The sequence below is a fragment of the Jaminaea rosea genome, assembly GCF_003144245.1.
Source record: "Jaminaea rosea strain MCA 5214 unplaced genomic scaffold BDZ90scaffold_11, whole genome shotgun sequence".
Taxonomy (NCBI): domain Eukaryota; kingdom Fungi; phylum Basidiomycota; class Exobasidiomycetes; order Microstromatales; genus Jaminaea; species Jaminaea rosea.
The window spans coordinates 514,249-527,315 of NW_020289985.1; the positions used below are offsets into that span (position 1 = coordinate 514,249).

Here is a 13,067-nt window from a genome sequence, read left to right on the forward strand (position 1 = left end):
AACATCGCGTTGAGAATAGAAGGCCGAGAACGCGGATAGTCTTCCGGCAAATGCATTAGCAAAGTCAGATAATTTCCAAGCCATCATCGTCATCGTTGCCTCCCCCTTGCTGCTTCGCTTCTTGCCCTGACGGCGCCCGTACGCCGCTCTTCCTCCGGTCTTGCCTCTTCAAGCTCAGCTTCGCCTCGCCCAGCTGAGCGTTCGTTGCCGAGTGGCGCGTCAACAGGCTTGACGTCCTGCCCGTAGCGGTGGCCGTGGACGCGGCGCTGGTGCGATTCTGGCGTGATCGAGAGTCAGAGAGCGGGTCGAAGCCCATCAACTTGATCGCCGAGGCGGAGTGGCGCCATCGCTGTTGTGAGCCTTGTTGTGACGAGGCGAAGGAGGGGAAGGGTTGCGACAGTGGGTCATCCCCTTCTGCGTCAGGCAACGGTCCGGCATGGCGGGCACTGCGCCCACTACCAGCTATGGCTGCAGCCTTCTTTGCCGCCTTCTCCTTTCGCTCCATCAGCGTGCGCTGGGCGTCCGCAATAGCTAGGGCTCCCGTACTGTGCGTTGGCAAGCTGAAAGCCGTCTCGGCACCATCATCAGCCCCCGCAGCGCTCCTCTGCGACTGCGACGGCACAATCGGCGCATATCCGGCCCTCTTCCTCTCCAACTCCAGAAGCACCGCAGCCTCCTCCTCACGCTTACGCTTGCGCAACTCCTTCTCCTCCTTCTCACGCCCGTACGCGTCGCGCACACAGAAGAGCTGGCTACGCTCGTCGGTCCGCTTGATCTCTTCGCCCCGCCTGGCAGTATTGTCGAGAATGAATTGCGGTCGACCAGGCGCCGTCGAGCTGTCGAAACCGTAGCTGATCTCGCTTGAGAAGGCCTTGCGCTTCGGTGGATCCCAGCTTTTACGCCCACCGCGACTCCAGCCGCCGCCACCACTGCCCCTCTTATTGCGGGCACTCCCCCGACTATCGTATCCCACCATCCCGCCACCACCAAAGAAGGAGCTGGTAGTATTCTGCAGCTCCTGCCTCCCCTTGTGCGCTCGCGAGGCTCCATGATCCAGATGCCAGGAACACAACGCAGTCGCTCTTGCCCCGCCAACGAGTTGACGTCTGTCGACGAATTTCCCACATTTTGTGCCATCGCTGCGTTGCGCGCTGCACTCTGCGTAGTCTTTGCACCGACCGAGGATGTAGAGAGATTCGGCGTCGCGAGGCATGATGGTCATCACTTCGTTGGTCGGCGTGTCGTTCTCAGCTTGCTGTCCGGGTTTCACAGCCTTCTTCTTGCGGTCACCAAGTAGAATGGGGTTGATGAGGGCAATGACCGCTCCGCCAGTCGTCTCTGCCTCCAACTTCTCAAATGCCCCACGCGACCCGCCAATCCACTCTCCCATATCCTTGTCCCGTCGCTCCGCCTTTTTGACCATCAGCTTCAGCCGATCGTCGCCCCTCGCCTCGCCATCATCCTCGGGCCGATCGGACAGATCCTGAAGATCAAAGAAGCGCAGCGCCGTCCTCTGAGCCTTGCGCTGCGTGAGTCTGTTAGCCTGGTACGTCTTGGCGCTGTCCGTACCCTGCTCATTGCGCTTGCCCGTAAGCCACTCCTCCTCGTCCACCAAGCGAGAGGAGACCATCCCCTCTTCACCAAAGGGATCCTCCTCGTCTCGCTTGGGCAAGATGGACTCCGACGCGCTCGTAATCGTGACAATGATGACAAAGTCCCCGGGGACAGGCACATCGTAGTCGCCATCTGCGCCCTTTGCCCTACCTAGAGCGGGCACACGGATGGAGTAGAGCTGGCTCGGAGAGAGGAAATAGCGTCCGTGCATCACGCTCTCCTGGAACTCGTCGTGGGAAATCCATCTCTTATCGCGACTGAACCTCTGCCCGGAGTAAGGCTCGTATTCCTTGTGTTGGCCCGTACCGAAGTCTATAGGGCCTGGCTTTAGGTCGAGAGACTCCATGAGGGCGAGGCGATCATCTCGGGAGAGGGACTTGGATTGAGAAGAGGCTTCGCGAGCTTGTTGCGATTGCGCTTGTAGGGAGGCGGCGTGATTGAGGAACCATTGTGGGCGCGGGCGAGGGGCGCGAGGGACGGCTTTGGCTTGACGTACCAGGTCATCGACGCCGGTTTGCACGCGCGAGGAGATGTACTCTGGGCCGAGGTACGCGGAGGAGGAGGATGAGGGGCCGGCTTGCTGCGGGCGAGACGAGGAGGCTTGACCTACTCGCGTGGGGCTATCTGGAACGAGAACTCCAGCAGTAGACGATGAAGGCGGCGCAGCAGTCCTGCTCCCAGACGGCTGACTTGAGGGAGTCGCGAGCTCATCATCATTCGTGGACAGTCTCGCCTGCAGCGCCCGAATCTGCGCCAGGATGGCCGCGTCTGCGTCGCTGCCTGCCATGAGTGCGCTATATGAGGGGAGGCGAGTGTGCTAAAGAGGAGGAAGAAGTTTGGGATGGTGGCGTTGCCGCCGTCTAGCGGGCGGGCTGCGATGCTACGTAAAGGATGAGCAGTAACACAGAACTGTGCCCACATCACATCCGCCTGTCCGCCCTCCTGTCCGCCCAAGATTGGCGCGTCTCGCGTGTCGCGTCTGGCGGCGAGCCATTCACGAACTCCATGGCCTAGGATACGGAGCATCCACAGCCAGAGTCAGCTCTGCAAGGCGAAAGCGAAAGACGGGATGGGATTACGATATGTAGAGGCAAGAAGGCGGGGCCCACAAGACGCAACATGAAGGCAAAGGGTGGATGGTAGAGAAAAAAGAGAAAGTAAGGAAGAATTTTCGAAGATGCGAAAGGATGGGCGTCGAGTGCAGGAAAGAGGCATAGATGAGGGCCAATAGCCGCGAGCTTCTTTAGGGGTAGATTGAGGGTGGCTGACTGGCTAGCAGCCGTAAGAGAGTAGGTCTCGACGAGGCAAAAGAGGAATAGGAGCTGAGAGGACAGCATCGTCGTCGTCGTCGCCACCGCCGCCGCCTTGGTCATAGCCCCAGCGCGGTATGTCGGCAGCTTCTGTGTTTTCCGTGTGTCTTAACGTTGCAGTCGGGTATAATCTTGATGTTGATGATAGTGCGCGCGAGTTTGAGCGACTAGTGGCGACGATGACGACGACGACGACGACGACAGCCATTCTCTTCCCTCTGTTCTCCATCACCGCTCCCCTCGACGCGGCAACAGCTCAGCGCCGCGCTCGACGCTCAACGCTCAACGCTGCTCCCCATCGGCCAATCCCGTACTCATGAGCACGCGGTGATACAAGAACTTGTAGCTTGTGAGCGGCCCACGCAACCTTCTGATGTCGAGGCTGTAGAGGCCATGCAAGTTCTTGATGCGCGTAATCTCCACGCTGAACCGTACCTCCTGTCCTCCATCCACACGAGGCTCGCCATAGATGGTAGGCGGGACAGACTGCTGACCCTCGCCACCCACATCAGGCAAGGCGACGCTGCTCATCGAAGGCGAGACCTGGTTGCTACCTCGTCGCAGGAAGGAGCGAATACCCGAAGAAGACGGGCTCATGCTCATCCCCGCCGCGCTCGTACCACTCGATCCTGGGCCCTTCTCATAATCCGCCTGGCTGGGTGGGAAGACCGACGTGCGGATGCTCATCCCCAAGCCTTGCGTGGCGCCAATGAGCGCACTCTTGTTGGGCTTGCGCCTGCGCACACACTCAAGCTTGAACTCCTCCTCGCTCTCCTTGCGTGCTTCGATGCCCATGTCGTGCAGGGCTCGGCAGACCTCCGCAAAGACTTGGGGAGGAGGGCGTGAGGTAAGGGCGGACTGATCGACTGCGCCGAGGTGAAAGCGCATGGCGTTCTCGTTGTACGAGGAGGCGCCGCCCGCGGCAATGGGATTGGAAGAGGCGCGTGGGGTCGACAGGTTGGACGAGGCGGCAGCTGCAGCCGCAGCCGCACTGCGCGTGTTGTACGAGGACTTAGAAGGAGTGAGTTGCTCGCTTCCACTGACATTGACGTTGCTGGCATCCGTCAAGTTCGTGGCATCGGTCGAGGCGCTTACATGGCTGAAAGCGCCGGATGTTGAGCGAGACGAGGGGCCGCCACCTTCCGAGAGAGGCGCGGCTTCGTCTCCACCAGTTACGATGACCTTGGGAGCCTCGAGCGTCGAGGCCGTCGATGCTGCACGTTGGGATCCAGTAGCAGGGGCAGCTACAGGCGCGGCAGCCCGCCCAGTCGACGATGACTCGCGCTGTGGGGCCGGACGACTCTGCTCGAATGGCGGCAGCGGGCTCTGCTCGTTGAATGTCCCGCCACGCGCCAGACTCTTCTTCCTGAACCAGTCCATGACCTTCTTTGCAGCGCTCGACGACGGGCCGACCGTCGACGATGGGTAATCGGCGGCCTGGGCTCGAGTTGAGGAGCGAGTCTGCGGGCCCGTCGTAACATTGGCGGGCGTAGCAGCGGGCTTGGAGCTGGTGGCCGTACTCGGGCGGAAGGACCCTTGCTGACTGGTGGGCGATTTGCTGTTCGCAGCCGTGCCAGGTCGACTCGACTGACTAGTCGTGGAGCTCAGCCTCAGCCTGCCAGTCAAGCGCCTCTCTTCCTTCGCCGCTTTGGACGAAGCGGACGACTCCTTGCGATTCTGCTGCTCGGTCGATGGCCTCGGTCCAACGACGAGGCTCATTGCCTTTCTCCTGGCGCTACCAGAGCGATTACCAGGCTTGTCAGCGGACGGCGCAGTCGTGGTAGCTTTGCTGTCGGTAGATGTCGTCGTGTCGTTGCTCGCGTTCGAGGCGCGAATGTCGGACGAGGAGGGCGGAGCGCCCAATAGACGAGCAAGGAAATTCTTGTCCGTCGACATGCCCTTGCGATGACGAGCGGCAGTGCGGGCTCCAGCTGAGGGCGGGCTGGACGTCGTCGATGGGCGCGGACCGGTCTTGCTGGGCGTGGTGCCGTTGGCGTTGGCTCCGGCTGAGAAGGCACGATCCGCAGGCGGAGGGAAGGGAACCTCTGCAGGCAAGGGATTGGACGAACCTCGCTGCCCGAGTGAGTCCTTTCGAGGAGTGCCGGTAGCTGTGGATGCCCTGCCAGAGGGCCTGCCCTTGCCAACGCGGCTGTCCGTTGTGGTCTCCTTGGGAGTCGTCGCAGCGCTGCCCTCTTTGGTGGGCGATTTGCTGGGTTCGGTCCCTGAGGCTGCGCGATTCGAGGTGACCTGCTCGGCCTCTGGTACCAACACTGGGATGGCGGGCACAGCAGGCGGTGTTGCCTCCTCTGCCTCGCTGGGTGCCTTGCCCAAATCCGAGTTCGAGGCGGCCATCCTCGGCGCACTGATCTTCTTTGCAATCTTCGATCGACTGCCAGGGGAGCGATGGACGCCATCTGCGGCCGGAGCTCGCTTCTTGGGCGTCGACTGGTCCTCGTACTCGAGCTGGATGGTGTGGCGTTGTGGCTTCGAGGCGGCAGGGACGCGAGCTGGAGTAGGCGGAGGAGGCATCGCTGCTGCATCGCGGGCGGTATTTGTGTTGTCGCGCAGCGGTTCTGCGACAGCGGCAGGAGGTGTTGGGAGATCGGGAACACCCGCTGCCGCTGCCGCCTTCGATTGGGAGCGAGTGACGGGAGGCGGCGAAGTGGGCGTGGCATACGTTGGTGTAGCGCTCTGATGACGCTGAGCCTTGGTGCTCTGCGGCGCCAGACCTGTGGCCACCGAAACACTGGACGCAGGCAGACCATTGCGCTGGGCCTGACGCTGCTGCTCCTGCATCTGCTGCTGGAGGAGCATCTGCTGACGGTAGATCTGACGCTTCTTGGTCTGTTGCTCGATGGCTGCTCGCTCCAACTCGTCGACGGTGAACTTGAAGAGCTCGCGGTACGGAGCGAGCCAGCTATGCGCCATGACTCCCTCGAGCGTGATGCGGCGCTGTGGATCCGGAACGAGCATGCGTGACAAGAGGTCGCGAGGCTCGGCGGTGATGTACTCGGGGAAAGAGAGGGGCGTGGCCATGATGTACTTGTAGAGGAGGTTGATGTTGTCGCTGTGCAAGGACGAGGCATGGTCAGCTTTGGCCCGCTGTGTATCGCATCGCTCGCACACACTCACCCTTCTGGGTTGGCCGGGTCATCGTCGAATGGTAGATAGCCTGCCAGCATTGCGTAGAGGATCACACCGCATGACCAAACATCGACTGCTGAGCCAGCGTAGAGGCCATCCTGCACGACGAGTTCAGGCGCTGCGTAGCACGGGCTACCGCAGCTCGTTGCCATAAGATCGTCACGTCGCTCGCCAAAGTCGTTTGCGAATCCAAAGTCGGTGATGATGACGTTGCGGTTGCGGTCCAGCAGCAAGTTCTCGAGCTTGAGATCGCGATGTACAATCTTCTTTTGGTGCAGATAGTTGACGCCAGAGATGAGCTGGGCAAACAGACGGCAGGCGTCTCGTTCCTTGAGGTACTTGTGTGCGAGAATGTGATCGAAAAGCTCGCCGCCCGAGGCGTACTCGAGGACGATGCCGATGAAGCGATCCGACTCGATGACTTCGTAGAGGCGGACGATGTTAGGGTGGCGAACGTCCTTGAGGACTTGAATCTCTCGCTCGACCTGGCGCGTGAATGAACGAGAAGGGTTAGCTTGACCTGGGAGGACCGACCAATCGCACCTACTCACCTTGCTCATCTTCGCCGGGTCCTTGGGTGGTCCACTCAGATTGAGCTGGCCATGCTCTGATCCCACCTTGTCACGCTTGATAAGCTTAACGGCCACCTCCTCTCCCCTGACGGCGTGCGAGCGAGCAAGTGCGATGGTCAGCGTCTACAAGAGTGGATCAATCTGCCATCTTTCTGCTGCTCACCATTCCTTGTGCACACCAAGCTTGACTTTGCCAAACTCTCCCTCACCCAGTGTCTGTAGCAGCAGATAGCTCCCAAAGTGCACCTGCTGCCTCCTTGGATGGGCCGCAAAATACGCCAGCGCTGCTGGCGAGGTGATCGGGATGCCCGAGCTTATCGCACTCGAGTGGAGCGAGGCATCGATGGATGGGGACATGGCCAGCTGCGGCAGGCCGCCAATGACGCTCTGACTGGATACGGGTACGGTAGGATGCGCACTGGCACGTCGATCGGCGTAGGCGCCTTGACCGCCGTTTGCTAGGCCGGCCGTCGAATCGACTGCCGCTTGACGATGCTGCGAGCTCCCGCTGGCTGGCGTGGGCATGGCGGATACGGGGCGATGCGAATGGGACTGACCACCCGTTGCGCTCTTGCTCGGTGGGTGGCGTGACGCCTGTGGGTTGCTTGCGCTACTGCTAGTAGATTGGGTATAGGCAGAAGCGGATGCGCTCGCGGGCAGACCGGCTGAAGTGGTGGCCCGCTTAGATGATGGACTCTCTGGTGCTGACATGACGATGGCTGCTTCGGGTTGTGGTTGTTGACGGGGATGGGTAGTAAAAGAGGAAGGTGTAGGGACGGCGTGCGGCTGCAGATTGTCGACGTCGATGGATGCCATGGAGAGGGCGCGGGGTGTCTCGTCGTCGACCGAGGTCCGGCGGATGTATGCTTTGGCGCTTAGCCTAGCAGGGGAGGGGAACGATGCGATGCTCGCCGATACCTCTATGTGGTGATGCCGGCGAAAGGTTGATGCGATTCCTTTGCTCGTTTGACGCCCTCAACAAGGGAGCGTAGAGGGATGAGGCAGAAAGGGGGATGTCCGGCGAGGCAAGCTACGCGTGGGTATTTCTCTCTCCAATGCCAGTCCAACAGGGCAGGCAGCGAACGGCGACGACGACAACAACGACGACGGTGTTGTTTGCTGGCGGATGAAGTGCGAGGACTAGCACGAGTTCAAGCCGCTGTCGACGTCGTAGGAGGGAGGAGTGGATTGGTGATGTTGTGTGGTGAATAGAGAGTCGTCGTCGCCGTCGCTGCTGCTGTCGTCGGCCTCGTCACCCATGCGTGCGTCGTTGCTCGCCCATCCGTCTGTGGTGCGTGTGTGTGTGTGCCTTTACCCGGGCCCCCTCGACCCGCCCCTGCCTGACGCCGTCGCCGTCGCCGTCGTCCTCGTCCTCTCCTCGTCCCTGGCGTGCAGGTTAGGCTGGGCCAAGCCAGGCGAAGGCGACTGAGCGCTCGTTCCCCTTGCCGCTTGCCGCCAGAAAAAGACACCACGCATCGACGCACCACACGCACGCGGGGCGGGGTCGAGGCGCGGCGCGACGAGCGACAACGACGATGAGGCGAGGCACAAGAGCGAGAGCGGCAGCAGAGATGGCAGAGGAGGCCCTGGCGCGTTTCACTCAAAGTCGGAGTCTCAGGGCGAGGCGAGTGTTGTTTGGAGAAGGCGGCTGAGGCGGTGAGCGAGGGGCGGCGGCGATGAGGCGAGCGAAGGGTACCAAGGAGCGCGCCTGCGTCAGCCGGCATGCAAGAGAATCAGCAACTCTCAGTAGCTACGGCAAGAAAATGAGACCTCCTCGCAGCGGTGACGCCCACGAGCGATTCGCATATCAGGAGAAGATGGACTGGAGCGGCATGGCATGGCAACGTACCGCTCGCATCCAACGCCGCTAGGATCGTTGGATCTCACAATGTAGTCACACGCTACGCTCACGCAGGGAACGAGATGCAGTCACGTCCGCTGCCTGCGCTGATGGAGGTTGGGAGAAAAGAGCAAGGATTCGATTGGGCGTCGGGATGGATGAGGGATGGGAGGGGGATGGGTGGGAACTGAAACTACGGTGACAGATTGGAACCACGATGCAATGATAGCCACGCCACGAAACCAGACGGCGCCCTCACTCAGCGTCCGTCTCCTCCTCCTCGAGTACCTCCTCAGGGTTGGCAACTCTCAGCGGGCCCCTCCTGCCAGCACTGCTACGGCGACGATCATCCGAGGCCGGCACGCCCAGGTAAGTCGCATCGTAGCCGAACGCACTGCCCTTTCTCGCAACACCGAAGCTGCGGCGACGCTTGTTGGCCATCTCACCGTCAGCCGAGGGGCATGAGTAGACGCTCGAGCCCGAACGGCTTAGCGAGGTAGGCTCAGAGACGCGACGCTTGCCGTTCGAGCTGTCAGCGAAGGGGTCCCTGAACGTGGGCGTGCCACCGGCCGCGTACCCGGAAGGAGTGATCTCGTTGCAAAGCGTCGATGGCGTGTTGGGCGCGTACCCCGATGCACCGCTCTCGCTGCCACGGGGAACGGCGGCCAGGAACGGGTAAGAGCGATGGCTCGCCTCCCCGTCGCTTACGTCCTCCATGCTGCGGTTGCTGTCAGCCATCGTCGCCCAGGGTGAGGAGAGGGATGAGGAGGGTTGCTGAGGCGTAAAGTCCAGGTCGAGATAGCGTTGGGATACGGCTCGGGGTTGCGGGCGAGGGGCAGAAGCAGCACGCTTGCCGGCAGCACCAGCACCAGCCGCGGCGGCAATGGCGCCTCCAGCAGGCAGACGCGGGCTCACAAGACCATCTGCGGGCACGATTGCATCTTGTGGCGTCTTGGCGAACTTGTTCGGCATACCCGCCTTGACGAAGTCGGGAAAGCGACCCATCGGGCTCGCAGTAGCTGCCAGTGAGTCACGCAGGGTGCGCGGAGGAAGGTGATCTTGCGGAACGGAGAAGGAGAGCCTCTCAGCGGGCATCACGTTGGGCGTGAGGCCAATAGGATCACGGAAAGGATCGATTCGACCTTGAGCAAAGGGCTCGTCCACCCTGCCATTCGTGCCCGTTCGAGAAGCCTTACGTCGCAGATTGTTGAACCAAAGTGCAGAGACGGGAGGGGCAGTCAGCCCATCATCGCCGCCGCGGCCACCGGCGTTGGCCTCCTTGTCAGCTTGCTCCTTGCCGTGCTTCTGAGCTTCGCAGCGCGACTTGTAGGCGTAGAGGCCACCGATGGCTGCGGCGAGGGCTGCGGCGCCCAGAAGAGAGCCGGCGATGGCGTTGTTGCGGGTCGCATTAGAGGAGGAAGATGGACCGTAGTTGTTGAGGTCGCCATTGTTGTTGCTGGTCGCGACACTGCTTGTCGCCACGCTGGCTGCAGAGGTGATAGCGGTAGCGACTGCCTGATCGTCCTTGCTTGCAGCTTCGGTGGAGCTGGCGCCGTCTGCCGAAGGAGAGGGAGATGGAGGTAGAGACGCAGAAGGAGCCAGCTCGCTGCCGGTAGCCATGCTCGCCGTCGCCGAGTCTGCGCTCGGGAACACCGATGCAGAGGCATCGTCTTCTTCGGGGGCAGCCGTGCTCGAAGCTGAGGGAGCGGAAACAGTAGCGTCGGATAAGGCGGTGGCAGAGGGCGAGGCGACAGTGGGCGAAGCAACGTTGGCTGCCTGCTTGAGGGAGTTGGAGGCCGTGATGGCAGCGGAAGCCGCGATGCTGGGTGATGCTTGAGCTGATGCAGATGGCGAGGTGGATGCAGATGCTGACGCTGACGCCGTAGCGGCTGCTGAATCTCCATTTTCATCCGCCGCCTCAGCATCACCCGTCTTCTTAACCGCCGAGGGGTCTTTAGCCGCAGCATACATCACGCCACGTGCAGCAAGTACGCCCTGAATGCTGTCGTGCCATCCCCATCCACCGTCTGAAGCCGTGTCCAAGTAGAAGAGCGAAGAAGCCAGCGCATTCGAACTCTCCCCTCGCTCCTCGATAGCCGCAGTCGAGTTCGTCGGGTTCGTAGCACCAAAGGCGACGACGAGGACCTCTCCCACGCGCACCGTGGAGTGGTATGCCTTAGCAGGGGCAGGCATGCTTCCCTTGGCAGTGTAGTTGGCCTTGGACCACACGGCTGGGCTGGCAGTCGCGTTGAGCAAGTAGACGTGGTCGGTGTACGTGCCGTTCTCGAGCAGGCCACCGATCATCGCGATTCGCCCGTCGCTGAGGAGGGTGGAGGTGTGGCCTCGCCTGCCCATGGGGATGTCGCCCGTCGTGTTGACTTGCGTCCAGGTCGCGTTGGCAGGCTCGTAGCTCCAGAACTTGGCCAGGGAGGCGTAGGAACCCGAGGTGGTGAGGCCGCCGAGGAAGGCCGTGGCATTGTTGTTCCAAGGAAGGGGAGACGTGGAGTACTCTGCCATGTTGAACTCGCCATTGCCCAGCGCAACGGTGACATTGCGATTCTGAGGTGCGGAGAGGGCCCAGCGGTGCGAGGTAGAGTTGGTGGTAGTCGGAAGGGTCCAAATTGAGGAGCTGATGTTAGCCGCATTGTAGTGGCGCTTGGCCTTCGAGCTGCTACAGTTGGCAGATACATCTCGGCCGCCGAGGACGAGGAAGGAGGAGGATGACGAGTTGTTGCTAGAGGGCAGCTGGACAGCCTGAGCCCTTGCTTTGCGCTGAGCGTTGGTCGCGTTGACCGCAGCCCACGTGCTATTCATGTCAGCACCTGCTGTCCAAGTCCACGCCGCCGCGGCCTCGCAGCCGACCGTCTCGCCGCCCATCAACCAGACGTGCTCCGTGCTGTTGCTAGCCACCACGGCGCTCGCAGCGAAAGAATGTGCGGGTAGGCCAGACGAGTTGAGCTTCTGCCACGGGTCCACGGGACCGGAGGTGGTGTTGTTGAGGAGCGAGGAGACGTTGAGGGCGAAGACGTCGTTGGTTAGGCTGGTGTGCGAGCCATTGGAAACTTCGCCGCCGATGAAGAGGATCGTCTCGTTGTGCGCGAGGTAGGAAGCAGATTGGCCCCAGCGGCCTGCGGGAGGGGTGAGTGAGGCCGTAGAGCTCGATGCAGACGACGAGGAGCTAGTCGATTTCGATGGCTGAGCGGTCGATGAAGAAGAAGCGGCGGCCTTTGCGGCCCTTGTCTTGGTCGTCTCGCCGCTGGACGTAGCAGGCGGTACGGGCCTTCCCTCATCGATTGTAAACTTGCCAACCTTGAGCACCGGCGCTTCCTCGTCTTCCTGCCTCCTTACACGCTCATCGCGCTGGCCATACTGACCTGCCTGCTGGTACTCATGGCCGCCCTGGCCCTTGCCAGCAGCGCCTGCTGCGATGCTGGTCGCTTGAGCGTCTTGCCCAGCGACTCCTCGAGACGGGATCGCGAGGGCTGTCGCGCCTTGGACGAGGCCCTCGTTGCACGCAAGAGTCGAAGCAATGACGAGGGAAGCGAGTGCGCGACGGATACGAAGCGGGCGCGTACGCGATGCTGAAGGTGACGGGCGCGACGGCTTCGAATCGTGGTGGCATTGTGCGAGAGTGCTTGTGCTGGTGCTGGGCATGGCGTCGAGGTTGAGCTGGGAAGTCGACGCGATGTCGAGTGACGAGGCTGGAGCGGGAGAGGGAGACGTCGCTCGGCCATGTTGAGGTGGGGCCATTGCATTATCGTGTTCGTGTTCCAGTTTCTGAAGCCTGTTCAGTGGATGCAGGGAGAAGATCGTCTAGATCTTGGCTGCGAGTGGATGGAGGGGTTGGGGGGCGGGACGTCTCGCCAGGAGATGTCGTAGGGGATAAGCTAGCCGTAAGAACCTCGAGCACAGCTCTGAAGGTGGGGAGGGGACGGGCTGCTAGGTAGGTGGTGGTGAGAATGATTGAGGGGCAAAGGAGAAGAAGCTTAAGATGCGATCGTGTGATGCTACGTCCCTTTACCTCATTTGGATACTCGTCGCCAAGCCACCAGCCGCTCGGAGAATGACGAGGGCGATGCCCAACGTCGATGTGAACCCAGACTTTCGCATCTCATCGGGGCGTGGCTCACCAACATCCACTCGACATGGGCGCGGCACCAGCTCGGCGTGTGCTTTGCTCGATGAGATGACAGGCGGGGTGGCTCTCGGCGGCGGGGTCTGGAGAGATGTTGAACGACGTGTCGCAATGGACGGGCAGAGCGAGTGAGGGCTCCAGCTAACTTTTAGCAGCTCATACACGCACACACGCACACGATCGCTGGTATATCGAGAACAGAGAAGCCGGAAGCGCAACATCGGCTACGGTACATCGTACCAGTACTGGAGACGAACATGGTGATGACCGTGGGTCGTGAGCCTCAGGCGTGCTTCTTGCATTGGTAGCGATGCCGAGATGCACAGGCAGGTTGGCAGGGCGAGCAGGCAGAGCGAGTCGAGTCGAAGAAGCACATCCAACACGGAAACGGCCACGTGAAGCATGGCATCGTGCGTGCGTGCGTGGGTGCATCCGCGAGAGCCGGGCATCAA

General features: G+C 61.5%; 4 protein-coding genes across 4 annotated transcripts; all 4 read right to left on the bottom strand.

The window, feature by feature from the left end:
* Positions 1–16: 16 nt before the first annotated feature.
* On the bottom strand, positions 17–2,504 carry BDZ90DRAFT_233475 (hypothetical protein). Its single transcript, XM_025506646.1, has one exon. The coding sequence runs from the start codon at positions 2,399–2,401 to the stop codon at positions 65–67; it is 2,337 nt and encodes a 778-aa protein (XP_025360959.1). The 5' UTR covers positions 2,402–2,504; the 3' UTR covers positions 17–64.
* A 70-nt stretch (positions 2,505–2,574) lies between these two features.
* BDZ90DRAFT_52700 (hypothetical protein) lies at positions 2,575–3,097 on the bottom strand. The gene has a single exon (XM_025509652.1). It carries the CDS (start codon positions 2,985–2,987, stop codon positions 2,625–2,627), a length of 363 nt encoding a protein of 120 aa, XP_025360960.1. The 5' UTR covers positions 2,988–3,097; the 3' UTR covers positions 2,575–2,624.
* Positions 3,097–7,623, bottom strand: BDZ90DRAFT_52693 (Pkinase-domain-containing protein). Its single transcript, XM_025509651.1, has 4 exons — positions 6,804–7,623; positions 6,620–6,725; positions 6,057–6,553; positions 3,097–5,991 (listed from the first exon to the last, which is right to left on the bottom strand). The coding sequence occupies exons 1-4, from the start codon at positions 7,454–7,456 to the stop codon at positions 3,207–3,209; spliced, it is 4,041 nt and encodes a 1,346-aa protein (XP_025360961.1). The 5' UTR covers positions 7,457–7,623; the 3' UTR covers positions 3,097–3,206.
* A 1,112-nt stretch (positions 7,624–8,735) lies between these two features.
* Positions 8,736–12,230, bottom strand: BDZ90DRAFT_261659 (hypothetical protein; the record flags this gene model as incomplete). The annotated part of the gene is made up of 1 exon (XM_025508397.1): positions 8,736–12,230. One exon carries the CDS (start codon positions 12,228–12,230, stop codon positions 8,736–8,738), a length of 3,495 nt encoding a protein of 1,164 aa, XP_025360962.1.
* Positions 12,231–13,067: the final 837 nt, after the last annotated feature.

Coding starts and splice junctions, on each gene's coding strand:
- BDZ90DRAFT_52700 (XM_025509652.1), bottom strand. CDS start 2,987: ATGACCAAGGCGGCGGCGGTGGCGACGACGACGACGATGCTGTCCTCT.
- BDZ90DRAFT_52693 (XM_025509651.1), bottom strand. CDS start 7,456: ATGGCATCCATCGACGTCGACAATCTGCAGCCGCACGCCGTCCCTACA. Junction 6,726..6,803: donor CTTGGTGTGCACAAGGAATG/GTGAGCAGCAGA, acceptor GCACGCCGTCAG/GGGAGAGGAGGTGGCCGTTA. Junction 5,992..6,056: donor GACCCGGCCAACCCAGAAGG/GTGAGTGTGTGC, acceptor GTCCTTGCACAG/CGACAACATCAACCTCCTCT.
- BDZ90DRAFT_233475 (XM_025506646.1), bottom strand. CDS start 2,401: ATGGCAGGCAGCGACGCAGACGCGGCCATCCTGGCGCAGATTCGGGCG.